Genomic DNA, 17,744 nt, shown 5'->3' with positions numbered 1-17,744 from the left:
CGTAGCTTTATTGTATGTTTTGGTATCTTATAAGGAACCTATCATTTTTTAGCAGTCTGTCTTCTCCTACCAGATGTTTGATGGATGGGACGGAGTCATATTTGTCTTTGAATTTTAAGGACTTTTTATGTAGTTTTCATCCATGTTTGTTGGATGGTGCAAATGAATAAACCCAGAAGCTATTGGTACTATTGACGCTACACTTTATATTCTCAAGGTCTCAAAGATCATCGTGAAAAATAACAAATTTTTTAGTTTTTATTCCACTTCCTGTTATAGTTCAGTACTTCGATGAGTTATTCATAGGACTCTTATTATTATTTAATTTGTTTTTGAATAAATAATTCGTCCATAGTGTACAAAACCCCACAGGCACAAAAGTGATAAATTAAGTCTCCCCTCAGTTCTTAAGAGGAAATTATACTACCAATTTCTTCTTTAACCTTCCAAAATGACAGCATACCATCTACTCTGTTCTGCACTTTGCTATTTTCATTTAACAATACATCCTAGAGATCATTCCATACCAGTACATGTGATACTGTCTCATGAGATGGCTGTGCTGTGTTTTATTTAACCAGCAATTCAGTTGTTCCAATAAATATCCTTTGTATGTATAATATTCTCAAATATCTAGAAGTTCTGCACATGAAATTGGTGGGTAGAATGGTATTTGAATTTTCAGCTTTGATTTATACCATTAAATTGCTCTCCAAACAGTTTCTAGAAACTTCATGAATGAAGACCTTAATGGCACTTCCCATCAGGCTTCTGACTTGCTCTGGCATGTACTGAGTACCACGGGGACACTACAGAGGGTCTAGCTGGGAGACTGACAGTGAGTGGAACTCTGTGTGTGTGTGTGTGTGTGTGTGTGTGTGTGTGTGTGATGTATACTTAGTAAGAAGCTCAAGGAAAAACCATAAATCAATTAATTAATTAGAGTCCTGTTTAAAGCTCTAATAATGAGTGCAAGCATTAGTGGTTTGAATAAACCTCCTTTGCCTTTATTATTCATTAGAAACTGGCAGTAAATAATAGGTTTGAATTTCACAGTCCTCATGCTGCTAATCAAAGCACAGAGATCTTAAGATCATAAATTATTATCCCTCACAACAGGACAATAAAGGAAATTTGGTTTTATGAATTGCTAACTGGGACACTGGCTAGCGTCTCTCTGGGTCTTGGGCTGATTCAGAGGGAAGGAGACTGGTAATCACATCTTGAAACTGGAACACTGTCTTATAGATCAGGTGGGGCACAATTTCCTCAAACTCATGATATTTTACTTACCTGGAGTCAGGGGGACGAGTGGTCTGACCCAGATTAAACAGCCCCTTATTCTCCTTGTTGGCCGTGGTTCATGATGGTCAGCTGGAAAGGGTATTTTTCTAAGCAGGAAGAAGGCTTTCCTGTGGGCAGGAGGCTGTTTTTGCTGTGCCCTCTTAGGGAGTTGGTGCTGGGTTTAGATTGCGTGCCTTCCTCTCCCCACTCCTTCTCATTTCCATCTCATATGTCATTTTTCTCTCTACTCCTGCCTCCACTAATGTTAGTCTGTTTTGAGAGGATCTTCTCTTTCCCTGGTGTGTCTTTCTCCACACAAAGCAGCAAAACACCAGGTTCTTATCTCTTCTTTTCATAGGATGAGGACAGAAAGAAGATGAATCCTTATCTTCTGACTTGCCTTTTTATTCCTCCCCCCATTTTTGAGGCTTTTCACGATTGTGTGTGTATGAAAGTGTGAAAGGAGGAGGCTGTTCCACTCTGCCTGCCTTAGCTCTCCCTTCTCTGGCTGGCACACCCTCCCAGCCCACCAGTGTTCTCTTCTTTCTTTCAGTGGCTTGTGTGCCAGTCCCTATGGCTTTTCCTGGGCCACAGGACCCTTGCATCTCCCTTACATTACCTTTCAGTGCCTACTTCACCTGGCATTTCAAGTATAAAGGCTTAGAACTACCAATTAGCATGAGCAGAGAAAATGTCTTTATCTATCATGTATCCATCTATCTATCATCTATCTACCATCTATAATCTATCTATTTTAGGGGGAGAGAGAGAGAGAGAGAAAGAGAAAGAACACTAGAAAGTGAGCATGTGAGTGGGAGAGGGGCAGAGGAAGAGAGACAGAATCTCAAGCAGGTTCCACATTCAGTGCACAGCCTGTTAGAGGGCTCAATCCCATGACCCTGGGATCATGACCTGAGCCAAAATCAAGAGTCAGAAGCTAAGCTGACTGAGCCACCAGGTGCCCGAAAATGTCTTTAAATAAAGCATTGGCCAACACAATCATACTTTATGACAAAAGTTTATTAGGATTAGGTCAAATAGAAAACTTCATGCTTTGCCATTTGCATATTTACCCGGAATGACCAGATTATACTTAGCTGAGTATAAAACAGTTTGTGCCCCTGGATCCTACTGTTTGGAAGAAAATCAATATATGTAGCAGTGTGTCTGACACCACCATGGTTAATAGCCTAACAACTGGTTAGCAAAGCATATGCTATTTTCAAGCTTTGGGCCTGAGGAAGACATCATTCCCTACCTCCTTCAGAAACAGACCCATCATAGCCTGGGCACCTAAGACTAGAGCCTGCTTTTTTGGAGTCTAATATTAACATCTGTATTTCAAGAGAAGCTAGGCTTGAGGTATCTTTATGGCTTAAAAGGCACAGATCATGCAGCTGAATTAAAAGCTATTGTGTCGGTCTGTCTGTCATGGGCTATGAGCCATATCTTGTAAGAGGAGTCCCCAGGCTGCATCCTTGAGTCTTCAGTATGGTCTATGCATCATCGGCTCTGCTCCTCTAGCTTCTGCTCTTGCTAATCAGCTGTGGGTATTGGGTCTGGAAGACGGGTTGGGACTCCTGCACTGTCTCCTGCCACGTGGAGAACAACCTGTGCTGTGGAATCTCATTACTCAGCGTACAGAGGGGACCTGCCACAGGCCTAAGGAGTGACTCAAATGCAAGCAAGGACGGGGAGCCTTGTTCTTCAGGTAAAATATAGTATGGAGAAAAGAAAACCGCTCTTCCTGGAAGGGTCCTACCAAGTTGGAAAACGGAGCTGCATTTAGCGCAGGGTACACCCAGCTGGAACTAACCCTTTGATTCATTCCATGGGAGAAGCAGCTTGACAAGAATGCCCATGAGAACAGTGGGTCACCACACGGCACGGCTTCTGTGAGGCCATCAGCAGTGGTATCGATCCCTTGTCTGGGCTTTGCAAATAGCTCTGAGGTCATTAAGGGCACGTGGGAGTCTAGGTCTTTATAACATACAAATAATCAGGTACTAAATAACTTGGCATAACCTCCAGCTTAGGAGCCAGATGTTTTGCTCAGAAACTTTTTTCCTTATTTTTAACCTCTCCCTAATGAAGGGAATGAAATCCAAAATTGAAGCGAAGGCCTGGAGAGCTGCCTACTGAACGGAAACCCCTCAGACACAAGGGTATCTGTTCCTCCCTCAGCAGCAGCGAGACTCCTGACTCCCTCGCTTCTCTGCCCTTCCCACCTCACCCAAGTCGCTAATAAAAATGGCTGCTGTCAAAAACTTAAATTCAGTTGCATAATAGAGAGGGGTGATAATAAATTCTCATTTCTTTAGGCACCAGAGGATACTTGTGACAAGGTTTTGATTCTCTTCAATTTGTGCTCTTACTGCATTTTCCAGCTTCTATTCCCCATGCTGCCTCCCCAGCTTGGCTTGTATCTCTCAGTGAGCCTGGCATTACTTGTGATTACGTCTGCACTGTTCACCACTAATTCAGCTGGGACTGACCCGGAGTCTGCTCGAGCTTGAGTTCGTAGCTTCCTAGGCCGAGATCCCCCTCGTAAATGTTGTCTTTGCTTGGAGTCTGCGGTGAAGCTTTCTGGTCCAGACCCAGCCCTGCAGGAGGACTGCAGGGCGAGGTGGCTTGCTCCTGGTAACTCATGGCCAGTTCGTCCTGATTCACAATGCATTCTACATCTTCCTCTTTTAGCTGCTCCTGGATTTTGGGAAGAGAGAGAAGTCACTTCATGATGAAGAAAGCAAGAGCAGTCTGACAGTGTTAGAAAGTAGGGTGTTTGTTTTCCTTTCTTAATGGCCCTGACTTGCCTTGGCTGAGGTACCTGCTGCAGGCAGGTGTCGCGTTTCCATGTCTGTGGGCATGGTGGAGCATTTCCCCTGGAAGACCTGGAGGCATAACACAGCCATATGGGGCCTCCAGGCCTAAGGTGAGAATTGGTAGAGAGCGCGTGCTAACCGAGTGCCTCCTTGGGTTAAGGGAGTTAAAATAAAATTCAGTGGATTTCTTGAACTGGTACATAACTAGGTTGAGAGGAGTCAGGAGTTAGGAGAATCTTGGCACCTCAGAGTACGGAATGATTCTCAGTGTTGGTTTTGGAACACTCCTGCCTATCACGAAATTCTCAAAAGGCAGTTTCTGTTACATTTTATTTGAAAAGTGTGTCCTCACAGCATGCTTCTTGGGATGGGTATCACAAAGCTAAAAATGGTTGGAAGTCACCATAGTAGATAATGGCAGAAACTAACTGGATCTGACCAACGTAGTTTTCCTCAGACAGAGCTTTCCTTGAAGGAAAGAATAAGATTTCAACTCTTCCTTCATTGGTTTTGGGAAGACCATACAAAATCACTCATAGAATGAGCCCTGGCTAGGTGACTGAGGTCAATGGTTTCCAACGTTAGGCCGTTGAATCCCTTGGAAGGCTCATGGAAGCATAGATACTGGGCCCCAAGCTCAGAGTTCTGAGGTGGGGGGGGGGGTGCTGATAATTTGTATTTCTAGCAAGTTCCCAAGTGATACTGAGGCTGCTGGTCTGGGGACACACTTTGAGAACCACTGCCTTAGGCCATTGTGTCCTGAGCACATCTGAGACACATTTTTCTCTGTTTATGCAAGGGAGTGCATAAACCTCCAGCTGGACAACCTCCAGGGGCACCACACACTCCAAGGCTTTGCTCCTCTCCAATCCCTGATGCTGGTTTGTTTGTAATGATTCTAATTGCTTTTCAGCATTTTTTATTCCACTCCCTTGAGCTATAAAGCACAGGCCTAATATTCAAAACCTCAAAACACAGCAGTTTGTGAGGACATGTTACTTCTTTTATGTTTTCTAAATTCATTTTATGGTTAAAAATATTGATTTAAAAAAATTGTATTCTTAAAAGAAGAATGAGCCCACATAAGCAACATATGAAAGGAAAAGAGAAATGCTTCTTGGTGCAGTGAATTTTAAAACGCTTCCTCGTCAAGCTGGGAAGTAATAGCCCTGAGGTTCCTGGGCTCATCGGTATTCACCAAGCCCGGCCCACTCCGGGCAGTTACTCACCCCATAGGCCTGCGGACTGGTGAGCAGCCGGGAAATTGGCCCGCACCATTCAGGTAACGTGGTGGTCAATGGAGGACCAGAGTGGGTTAAAATTGGTTTCAGATATCTGTAAGGCCTGTTAAGGAATACTTGCCAAAAGGAAGTTAGAATTTAGTTTCTCACACAGCACAAACCTTTGCATGCAGTGAAAGAGACAGTTATGTTCACCTTTAAATCCCCTACTCCCTCATTTAGGAGGCAATTTGGCCTGCAAAAATTGCTGTTTATAATCTTTGCTCCACACACTTTTCCAGCCCTCCTGGAGGTCTTTAATCATGAAGAAATGGGGACTGGGCCAGCCAACATCAGAGAGAGGGGTGAAATGTTCCTCTTCTCCTCCCCTCCCCCCACCAATGTCTCATCTGCTTAGAGAATGCATTCTTAAGAATTATCTTAAAACAATAGCATAAAAGATTGTGTTTTCTTAAAACAGCACACATAGCTTAAACCGCCAGTAATTTTCACAAAGAAGCAAGAGGTATTTCATAAAATGTTCAGTCACTTTAGGACTGGGTAGTGAACATTGATTGTTTTCCAAAATACTTTATTTTCACTATTCAACACAGGCACTTTATACTTCATACATCAATGCGCTTCTATACAAAATTATGTAAATAAGCTGGTGCCAAGTTCATTCTATTGTCTAGCACCTGTCTTTCTTATCTCTTCATCCCAAAGTGCTCTAACAAGTTAAAAGAAAACCCTGTTCATCTAAAGCTGTTATATTTCCCTCCAATCTAGCAATAGTGAAACCCCTAGAGGCTGCCTCAGGTTGCCTTATTATTTCTTTTTTTTGCTCAAAGGAAAGTAGTGGAATTATTTCCCCATTCCATCAGACACAACTTTTAAGCTTTATATTATTTCCTCTGCTGGAGAATATTTCACCTCATCAACTTTCTGAAAAGCTATAATAAATAGAGAAAAGGAAAAAATGGAAAGCGGTTAACTTCGTTTGGCTTGTGAAAATCTGAAGTCATCCCCAGGCACTAAGGATGTGAGAGGACCTTGGAGATGGCTCTCCTGGAACCCATCTATATCTGGACACCACTCTGTCCTTCCTGTGATGCCCGAGCATGTGACAGCAGAGGGAGATGCAGCCTACAGGGGCCAGGAATCTTGTTGCCTCTGGCTTCAAATCTTTCCCCATCAAAGTGGTGATGAAACAGGAGATACTCATGAACACAGTCTAGTTATGATGTAAGGAGAGCTGCTTAAGAGCATCTATAATTCCAACTGAAAATGGAAAACTTGGCAATTCCTTTCACACGGGCAGCTGTTGTGCTCAGTGAAGGACCAGGGAAGATGTCAAAGTTCAGAGCCTGGCATTCCCTGTAACATTTTTTGAGTATGTTTGTGACTCTGGAAAGCCTGTGATGGTCTTCCATTAATTTTCATTACAAATTGTTATTTCCTTCATTGTATGGATGAATGAATGGAAGCCTAGAGATATAATGATATTAAGTAATCCAAAAGCTCCCATTGCTATTTGAATCTGCCACCATCATCACTAGCAAAAGATAAATGAGCAGGGCAGAATCATGCATGTGACCAGCTGGTTCTCTAGAGAGAAACACTTCCAGACCTTATCCCTGCTGATGAGCTGTAGACCTTCTCACATAGGGGCATGTGAGGATACATGGTCTTATTAGGGTTTATGGTGTGAACAGGTGAGCAAAAAATACTTTTGTAGGGAGGTGAGATGGGTAAGACAGATGTATAACTGTAATGTAAATCAGGGAAAATCCAGCCAATTTTATTTCAAGATGGAAAAGTGACAGTAAGTATGCAACATTTTTAGAGATGTCATATTAAAAACAAAAACAAAGGGGCGCCTGGGTGGCTCAGTCGGTTGAGCGGCTGACTTCGGCTCAGGTCATGATCTCATGGTCCTTGAGTTTGAGCCCTGCGTCGGGCTCTGTGCTGACAGCTTGGAGCCTGGAGCCTGTTTCGGATTCTGTGTCTCCCTCTCTTGACCCTCCCCTGTTCATGCTCTGTCTCTCTCTGTCTCAAAAATAAATAAACATTTAAAAAAAATTTAAAAACAAAAACAAACCTGAAGAGATTCGTCAAGGCTTTAATTGTTTCAGAGAGGCCTGGGCAACTTTCTCTATTTGAGGTTCTCAGAATATTGAAAAATTAAATTATATAACACCAAAATAATGTTACAAAAGTAAGGCACAAATTTAGAATTGTGTAATGGACATTTTCTTGTTTTAATCCTGATGAGGTATCTCTTTAAGTCTATGTGTAATGTTACTGGAGCTAACACTTAGAGGCGAAATTTTAGCTTTTTTGAATGTGAGGCCTGGACCTCAGGGGGTACCATTTGGCCTCTTTTGGATAGGTTCTGGGATTTTTGACTCTCAACGCCTTGGCATAACTGTCGTCTCTGCCACTTTTTGACTGTGTGAACTGTGGTCTAGTTATTTACCTCTGTGAGCCTCAACTATTGTTGTGAATATTAACGGGAAACAACATTATGCAAAAATGTTTTTAAACTCTCTGTGCTATTCACATGCTATTTATTTTGTTTTAAATAATTATTTTCTAAGCAATGCTTCTGAGAAACTTTTGTCTTGATCATTGTTCAGATAATAGTGGGGAGATGGAACTGAGGGTAGAGAGGAGAAAATGGCACTCCACGCATTTGGTGTGGCCTTGGGGGTCACAGGCTAGTTAGCAGGTGGGACATTTAAGGTACCCCTACATCAAAAATGGCTATTTGGGTCAAATTTTGTTGTATAGGCAGCTAGTGTGAGGTGGTAGGTGACAGGTGGGCAGAATTTATTGATGTATGACTCTTCTAGGAAACTGATGATGTTGCTTTTGCTGCTCTGATGTCTCAGTAGCTGTGAGTTCAAAGGAACGAGGCATACCCTGTGTGGCAGTGAGCGGAATGTGCAAAGCACCACCCCTAGCCATGTTGCACGTGCAGCAGAATCTATGTCAAACATCTCGGTTTGCCCAGTGCTTATCATATATCCTGTGCTCAGTGGATGTTTGTTGAATTTCTGATATAGGAAACTATTCTGGGGTGGTATGAGTGATGGAAGTAGATCCTGGGTAACTGTGACAAGAGAAGATGAAGGGGGCAGATAATAGCCAACGAACGAGGTTTTTCTGAGGATAAGAGGCTAAGAAAGGTTACGTTGAAGATGGACCTCTTGGGCCTGAGTTATTAGACTGAGGGGACCATGAAAAAAGACTGGTAATGGCATGAACTGAAGTGGTTAAAAAATAATCTGGTTTCTTACTCATTCATTTGCTCCTTCATATGCTCACACGTTTTTGTTTTATGTGCCAAACTGGTGAGGCATCCACATAAGGACATGGAAAATTAATTGCATTATAAAATGGAAAGCTCCCTGGTGTCCACACTGTGGTTTCCTTGAGGGCAGGCCTGCTCTGTTCACCTGGATACAGTGCTTCGCACATTTTAGATGTTCAAGAAATAGCTGTTGAATTAATGAAGACAACAGGCTCAGAGAGAGGAAAAGAATTGCTCAATGGAACCCGGGCAGATAGTTAATGGCAGCGCTGGGCCTGTGATCAAGGACATTTCCATCACACGGGGCATCTTTCTTCTGCTACAAAGACACTGAATGACAGGTCTCATCTGATTGGACAGCTGATTTGGAATTGAGCAATCCATGATTTTCCGAGTTCTTTATTGCTGAGCACTGTCTGGAAAGTGGCTGGATCTCCAGGGTTACCTTAATTATTAAAGAGTAAGAAAACTCTTCTGATCTACAAAAAAAACCCATGCTGCTGATTTCGCAAAATGTGTTATTTTTTCATCAAGTTCTAGTATATGTTTGGGGAGGGAGATTCCCTGTTGGGTATTTTTGGTACAGCTAGTTTTGCTTCTCTAATAAGCTAGAAATGTATCGAGATGAAATGTGAAGCTCTGGGGGGAAGAAAACAATGACTTTTCCCATCTAAAGGGCATAGGTTTGGGAATAGCAGTTTGGTTCAGGAGATGTAAGTAAAAGCTGGAATTCCATCCAGAGTTAACACACGTGCAACAAGGAAGACAATTAACAGATGCCCTTTTGTTTTTGGCCTGAGCTATCAGAAGGTCCAGAGCTAAATTTAATGCTTAACTGAACTAACATCTAAAATACCTGGCAACACTGATTTCTTTCTCTTTTTTGTTTGTTTGTTTTTAATTATTTTAAATCCTCATGTTTTACCCATTGTAAGTTGCCAAAACCAATGAGTGTACAGCCTGCTCATATGCTTCATATGACATGGTCTTACCTAGACTAGTGAGATGCAAAACCCCAAGCAAAGATGCAGCTCTACAAATGAGTATCTGCCCCTTTGAGGAGACTAAGCCCCGTTGCCCCCTACCATGGACTGAATGTCTGCATTCTTCCCAAATCCATATGTTGAAGTCCTAACCTTCAATGTGATTGTTTTTGGAGATGTTCTTTGGGAAGTAATTAGGGTTAGATGAGGTCATGGGGGTGGCCTCCATGATGGGATTACTGCCCTTATAAGAAGAAATACCAGCGTTTATTTGCTCTCACTCTAAATGTCCACAAAGAAGAGGTCATGTGAGCATAAGTGAGATGGTGACCATCTGCAAGCCCAGAAGAGAGTTCTTACCAGAACCTAATCATGCTGGCACCCTGATCTCAGACTTCTAGCCTCTAGAACTGTGAGAAAATAAATGTCTGTTGTGTAAGCCACCCAGTCTATGGTATGTTGTTATGACAGCCTGGGCAGACTAACACACTCCCTCTCTCTGGACCTCTTTAAAAATCTCTGAGAGTCCTGAAGACCTATGTTCTATCCTGGCTTTCTCTAAACTTGCCTCATCATGAAGATCATCTTGGACATTTGTTAAGAATTCAGATATCCCAGGGGCACCTGGATGGCTCATTCGGTTAAGGGTCCAACTTTGGTTCAGGTCATGATCTCACAGTTTGTGAGTTCGACCCCTGCATCAGGCTTTGTGCTGACAGCTCAGAGCCTAGAGTCTGCTTTGGATTCTGTGTCTCCCTCTCTTTCTGTTCCTCCCCAACTCATTCTCTCTCTCTCTCTCTCTCTCTCTCTCTCTCTCTCTCTCTCTCTCTCTCTCAAAAATAAATAAACATTAAAAAAAATTTAAGAGTTCAGGTTTCCAAGTCCTGCCCTGGAGATTCTGATTTGGCAGGTCTAGGAAGTGGCCTGGGACTCTGTATTTTACAGATAGTCTATATTTTAAGCGCCCCAGATGACTGGTGATTAGGCAAGGTTGGAACACGATTCTCTCTGGAGTGTTACCCTCCATAGGAGATTCAAATTTTAAATAGGAAGAAAAAGAACATAGTGTCTTACATCTACAAAGCCATCATTTTTAGGGTGAAGATAGTTATGAGGTAAGCCCATTTGGCCCAGAACCCAGGCCTATCTAATGTAATGACCTTTGCCATTTGTTCCATCTTGTCTGGGGGATGGGTCGGATAGTTGGCTCAAAAAGATGAAGCCTTGATGATGTTACACCTGAGATTGAATTAATGAAGTGTCATGTCTGAGCTTGTGTAGGAAGACTTTGTGTATATTGGGAGCATTTGCATGTGCTTGTATGTATAAGTTTGACAAATGGTCTTGCTATCTGAATAAAATACTCATCACTGCACAGCTGTGTCAAGAACAAAAGCGCATTTAGCTCTCTATAGGCTTTTAAAGAATATATTCTGTGCTCTTTCATTTATAAAACATTTCCATATGTCTTATTTTCTCCTTACAACTGTAGGTAGGAGCTATAGTCCCATTTTACAGATCAAGAAATGTATAAACAGATGGCTTTTCAATTCTCTTCTAATCTATTCTTACCTTCTTTTCCAGGGTGCATTTAGCTTCCAGTTCTGGCTTGCCTTCAGATAGTCAGGGATCAATGAGGTGGGTGGGGAAAGATAAGTACATCCTGTAGTGGAAGCCAACCTTGCCCTCTAAGCCCATACATGCCAGCAGAAAACCAGGTCCCACTTACTATTGACTTTCTGAGTCCCACACTATTATTTGAGTCCCACACTGTTATTTGAGTCCCACACAGCATCCATGAACAAAGCCAGTAGAGGATACACAAAATTTTACATATCCTATCACTCTTTGCTTCTAATATACAAATTACACCCCTTCTGCTTTGTTTCCCAGGAAATATGGCCTAACAAATTGACTGTGTGTTCCTTCTTTCCTTTGCATATATCACATTTCACAATTGAACACTCACTGTCTTGCCATTTTGGGTGAGTCTGCGATGAGCCATTCTGCAGAGAGCTGGCTAGAGGTTCAGGTTGGAGGAAGGCTCTAAGAGCCCAAAAAAGAAGCCTTCTTCTTTGAGCTATTTCATCTCTCTGTTCTCTCTACCTCGAGGGAGGACTTCCAATTTTGTACCAGGCACTTTCAGAGAACATAGGAGTAAGATCCTGTCTTTGCAAGCAGTCACTCTATTTCAAGAACAAGCTATCAAGATGGCACCTTCTACTAGGCTATTCATGAAGTTATGGTTTTAAAATAAGGAAAAGGCAGAAACCCTCTTTCTCTACACAGATGAACATATACTTCTTTGGTTGACAATTCTAACCTTTACCATCTTAAAGGAAATTGCTCTAGACAACTGCTGGGGCAGAAAGAAAGCAGCAAATGCTAGAATAAACACCTGATGCATAAGCAGAATTGCCTGCAGGAAGCCAGCAAGGAGTGACCGTATCCCCCTTCGGCCTGGTCTCTAAGCTCTGCTACTCATATGTCTAATCGGTGAATGGCTCTCCTTTCAAGGCCAAGCTGGTATGTCCCTTTCTCCCAGCAACTTTCTCAGACATGCCATGCTGAGCTGCTTCAGTTCCATGGCTGTTCTGTAGCAATGTGTATCTATCTCTCTGGTAGCATTTATCACATTGTCTGGAAGTTAATTGTTTACATCTCCATCTTCCTCTAAGCTCCTTGAGGGCAGGAACTTTATTATTATTTAACAAAATATTTATATTGTAGAATGGAAAAGGGATACATCAAACCTCACCAATCCAATATATAGCCTAATGGATCATTATAAAGCAAGGAAATCACCCAGACCAGGAAACAGAATTTTGTTACCCAGACCTGAGGCCCCTTCCAGGTATCTCATCCTAATGCAAACTCCATTCTCTCCCCACAAAGAACTACAATCCTGATTTGTACACTAATCACTTCCTTGAGCTTTTTTCCCCCTTTAATGTTTATTTATTTTTGAGAGAGAGGGAGAGACAGAGCATGAGCAGGGGAGGGGCAGAGAGAGAGGGAGACACAGAATCCAAAGTAGGCTCCAGGCTCTGAGCTGTCAGCACAGAGCCCGATGTGGGACTCGAACTCACGAACCGCGAGATCATGACCTGAGCTGAAGTCAGACACTCAGCCGACTGAGCCACCCAGGCGCCCCATTAAATGTGTTATTTCTTTTAATCTGTAGATTCCTCCTCCACCCTTTTAACTTCTCTAAAATTTATCTGCTGAAGAACCTAGGCAATTTGACCTGTGGGCTTCCCATAGTCTGAATTTTGCTGATTGCAAACTCAGGTGCTGCCCAGCATGTTCCTCTGCCATTGGTACTTCCTGTAAGTTCCTAGCTGGATCCAGAGATTGGATTCAGATTCTCTTCCATCCCGTTGGCAAGACTGAGAAAGGCACCTCATATCTGGTTGTGCCTCTTTGTGTGATTTGAGCAGCCTCTAATGTGTAATGCCTATATCTATTTGCTCACTGGGGATTGCAAATAGTGAAATTCTAATTATATATTTTTTATTATTTTATTAGTAGAATCCTTTTATAAAGAGACATTTTTCATTTATTCTATTGAGATATTCAGTGAATAGTCAAAATAGGAAAGACAAGATAAATGCTTGATTTATTCCATCTATTTATCAGTTTTCCAGATGTTTGGTTATCATCCTCTGAAAAGGACTGATTCTTTGTTTAAATATCATTATAAAGTAATGAATTTAAATGAATTTGATTGCAATTATTATCATTGTTGAAATGCAAACTGACCCATAGTTGGTCAATGGGAGTCTTTTCAAACTGACTCCTGAGTCCTATTGACATGATGCCAGTATCTTTGATAGCTTCTTTCTCATTTGTATGACAACTTGTTCTAGGCTCATCTTGAACATTGCTTGTTTCTTACCTCAAACCAACCATTTCTCCAAAATTCTCTGATTTCTTTTAGTGAGAAATGGTATTTTAACAGCAAAATCTGTGTGCCAAGGGCTACAATTTATAGTGAGGTACTGTTAAGTGTTCAATAAGTGACTCTTTTTTTTTTTTTTTAAAGCTAGATTTGTAGCATTTCCCAGTTTCCATGGTATAAACACTCCCATTATGGCTGATTTCAATATGTCAACATGAAGTCCCTGAATGTGGAGTTGGGACAAGATGTGTACAATCTGTTCTCACCAGTTAGTGCAGACCAGCTTCAACATGCCACTGGTTATATATCTCATGAGTTACTATGGATACGTCCAATTCAAGTTCAAGATTCAAGTTCTGATTCTCAAGGACATAAGGAATGGTAGAATTAGAATAGTCCATAATTACTCATTTGTTTTATCCTTTATTAAATATATAGTAGTCTCAGAATAATAATAATACTGATAGAACCACCATAAAAATTACATGATACTTAAAAAAACTTCTGCATATCCTCCCTATATTCTAACCTCTCATTTAAAAAAAAAACCCTATTGTGCAACTATATGTAGTTATACTATATCTACATTGTCAGATCATATAGCCATTACATCCTACACCCTCTCTCTTAGTTCTTGTTTAGTCCTAGCTCCCTGGGTAACTATATACTTAATGCTCACCTTCCTGCCTTATGTCAATGTTTTTCTAGTCATTTTGATTGTTTGAAGCTTGTTTTTTATTAGATTCCTCAGGAAGAACTCATGGAAAAATTCTTGAGTTCTTGAATACTGATACCAAATTGTGCCTTTTATATTTTGAAACTCTGTTTTTCTGGAAACAAAATGATTGGCTTATCACTTTCCTTATTTGATTATCTTGCATATGTTTCTAGTTTTGTTTTTTTTTTTGACATAAGTAGTTGCTACTGAAAAACATAATGCAAATACAATTTTCTTTTCTTTATAAACCACATGGGCTTTTTTTCTAGATGCCAAAAAGACATTTTATTTAAAGTTCATTAATTTTAGTAAATTTTTTCTGATGTTGGTTGTTCTAGGTTGATAGTCTCAGGTACATGGTGTGATCTTTAAAATGGGTAGTTCCAAATGTTTTAAATATGTTGTATTTCAGCAAAGTTCTCCTGCATTAATACTTGTTCTGTTTCTTTGCTTTGCTTTTTTTTCCTCAGAGACTCCTATTTCTGGATGTTTAATCTTTGGCTATCTTCAATATTTGTCACTTTCCCTTGAATCCTTTTTATCTTTTTCTTCATTTCTGTTTGATGTAAAATTTTTTTCTTTCCTTTAACCTACTATTAAGGTATTATCTGTTGTGTTTATTTACTTTTTTATTTCTTCTAATTTACTATTCATTTCTGATATGAGCTTTTTCTTCATTTTAAATTACTTTCAGCGTTTTTTTCTAATTCTGATTCATGTTGTTCCTTTATGTCATCATTTTCTTACTGTTTTAACTTGTTTTATTATAGCATATTATAGTTTTGACCTAGTTGTGGCATGTCCCTCTGGCATGCTTTGACTGTCAATAGGGATATTATTCTGTTATCTCCTTTTTTTCTTACAATAACTCTCTATGGGATTTGAGTTCTGTACTTTTCTGTTGTTGTTTTTTTTAATCTAAAATTAGTTTTCCTTAACTTATAGAAGGAGGCACTATTCAGGAAAGCTTTTTCAACTTCATAGGGCTCTCTCCTCTGTTGTTTTTATATAGTGGTAAGCATGAGATTTTCTCATCTGTTTTCCTCCTCAGCTGATCTGGACCTTGTCTTTCCTTCGTCACTATTGTCTTTGTCCAGCTCAATTTTGATTTTACTCCGGGTAGCTACTCTTGAGTGCAGGACCCTGATCTTGAAGGGCACCCTGGTGGATCCATTTTGAGAGCTCCTGACTGCTCCAGCCCTTCAGTCCTTCTTACTGGGACCTTTCATTTACTCCTGGTAGAGAGGGCAATACCCCTACCCCCACCCCCACTCCCACTCCAGTTTCAGAGATGTTTATCAAATTAGCCCAACTACCCTCTTCAGGAAATACTATTGACTATTTAGGAGTTCTTCTGTTTTCAGGTCCATCACATACTACCCTAATTGCTTCCTTTTCCCCCCTTCACAGACACTTGTGTTAATGGTGGTTTGTCTCTACTCACTTGTAACTTGGGCTTTGTGAGAAAACTTGTTTTCTCAAAACTAGTTTTGATTTGAATGTGTCCATGGATTTTTGGTTTTATTATCTAATTATTCTGCCTATTTTTATGTAGGCATTTGGAGGGATTGAAAGACTGCTGTTGATGCTTCCCAGAATGGAGAAGTGGTTCTTCACCTTCCTGGCCTTGGACTGAGAGCTTTGAAAATTTGCCCACATGCTCATCATTTGCATACAATTTCACATGACATTTCAAAGTGTTCCCAGAGGTCTTGAAATGCATCCATGCTCCCCTAGAGGTCCTGAGCTAGGAAACTCTGGTCAGGAGCAATTAAGTATTAAGAATGAGGACAGACTAAAGGCTGATAAAGTGGGGTACTTTTTACACTATTTGTATTGGAAGTTGGTTTTCTCAGTGATATCTCTAAGATCTACCTATCAAATGTTAAGATAATTCTATTTGGTTCTTTGGTTCCAGACAGACAATCCAGAGACAGAAAAAGGGCAGTGGAGTTTGTGGAAAGTTTAAAGGAAAGACAAGAGTGGTAGGATGCCGAAGCAACCAACATAAGTAGGGCAAGTGGACATCAGATAAACAAGGGGAATGTTGGAATCATGAGGCTGGAGATAAACCTGAGAGCTCATTTGATCCACAGTCTTAGTTCTTAATAGAAAAGAAAGTCTAAACCTGGGGTTTTCTCCAAGTGTGGTTACTTGACCATTTGCACTGGAATTTCCTATTTTGCTTGTAAAAATGCAGATTCCCAGGTCCTTGAATATGACCTGCTTGGGTGGGAGTTCTACTAATCTGCATTTTACCAATCCCCTAAAAACCACTGGTCTAAGTGATGCAGAGAAGAATGGCATCTGGTCTCATGAAGGACTCTGGATGTGGAGGTGCCACATTTATGAACTGCATAGTATAATAATAATAATAATAATAATAATAATAATATTTATATCACCTTTACTCTATTATTGTTTTTTTCTCCTACTATTGTGTCCTCAAGAATTTTCTCTTTGGACACAGGAGATCAACAGATTTCCAGTGATTTTTTCTGACTATCACATGCATTTGAAATCCACTGTGCCACACGGAATGCTACATTTGGCTCAAGTTGTTTTGAGAGAAAGAGTTCTGGAGTAAAATGTTGCTGCTATTCACATGGAATAGGTCTTGGCTTTTAGTGGCCTCTGGTTAAAGGAACTGCCACCCAGATCCAGACCCCCTCTGTCAGCTCACGATGATTTGACAACAGACCTTTATGGGTCACCTCCCTGGTGGTGTGTCAGAGAACTGGGCTTTGGGAAGTAATTCTACTCCAGCATTCCAAGTCTTCATTCTGGTTTGGAGGGAAATTTCTACTTGATTTCTTCCTCCAGCATTGATTGCATATGGTTTTATTAATGCTGGAGCCTCAGCTGGCTACCCCAGGATTCACATTTAAGACATAGGTGGCCAGCCCCGCCCTAGCCCTCTCTCAAGTCCCAGAAGAGTGTGTGTCTGAGGGGGACTGGTCTCCATGTAAGCATGGACAGGGATTCCTTGGGAATGCATAACTGTTCTCATCTTCTACCCCTGGGGAAATAGGAATAGTCCATTCTGTATCGGCAAGTGGAGCCTATGGGTCAGGACTCTCAGAGCATGAAGTTAAAGTAAAAACTACCTTCAATACTTTCATGGAAAGGGAGATAGCAGACACCAAATACAGATGGCTGAGGTTCTGGCTGCTGTGATTGTTTCTCAATTCGAGCAAAAGTCTCCAACTCTTTATGCCTTGATTTTCTCATTTCTAATAAGACACATGGTGCTATGTTAGGTGTTGGTTGGGTAACTATTTAGCGATTGCAATTACCTTGTGTATTTGTTTCCCAGGACTGCCATAGCAAAATACCATGGGCCAAATTACTCCTAAAAAAAAAAGATATATTGAAGTCCTAACCCCTAGTAACCACGTGGCTTAAACAACAGAAATGTATTGTTTCACAGTTCTGGAGGCTGGAGGTCTGAGATCAAGGTATTGGCAGGCTTGGTGCTGTCTGAGGGCTCCGTCCCATGC

The 17,744-nt window shown here is 41.1% G+C and overlaps 1 protein-coding gene across 4 annotated transcripts in view; it reads right to left on the bottom strand.

Moving 5' to 3' along the window:
* Positions 1-2,286: 2,286 nt before the first annotated feature.
* SLC9A9 (solute carrier family 9 member A9) overlaps positions 2,287-17,744 on the bottom strand; it is a 703,780-nt gene continuing 688,322 nt past the window's right edge. For all 4 annotated transcript variants that reach the window (XM_043595208.1, XM_043595207.1, XM_043595209.1 and 1 more), the window contains 2 exons: positions 5,336-5,441; positions 2,287-3,987 (listed from right to left, as the gene is read on the bottom strand). In XM_043595208.1, coding sequence (XP_043451143.1) covers positions 3,760-3,987; positions 5,336-5,441 — 334 coding nt within the window. In that variant the 3' untranslated portion in view covers positions 2,287-3,759. The remainder of the gene's footprint in view (positions 3,988-5,335; positions 5,442-17,744) is intronic.

Source organism: Prionailurus bengalensis, chromosome C2, assembly GCF_016509475.1.
Source record: "Prionailurus bengalensis isolate Pbe53 chromosome C2, Fcat_Pben_1.1_paternal_pri, whole genome shotgun sequence".
In the NCBI taxonomy this organism is placed as follows: Eukaryota; Metazoa; Chordata; class Mammalia; order Carnivora; family Felidae; genus Prionailurus; species Prionailurus bengalensis.
The sequence above is the reverse complement of the archived record's forward strand: the minus strand, read 5'-3'. Positions and strand labels throughout refer to the sequence as shown.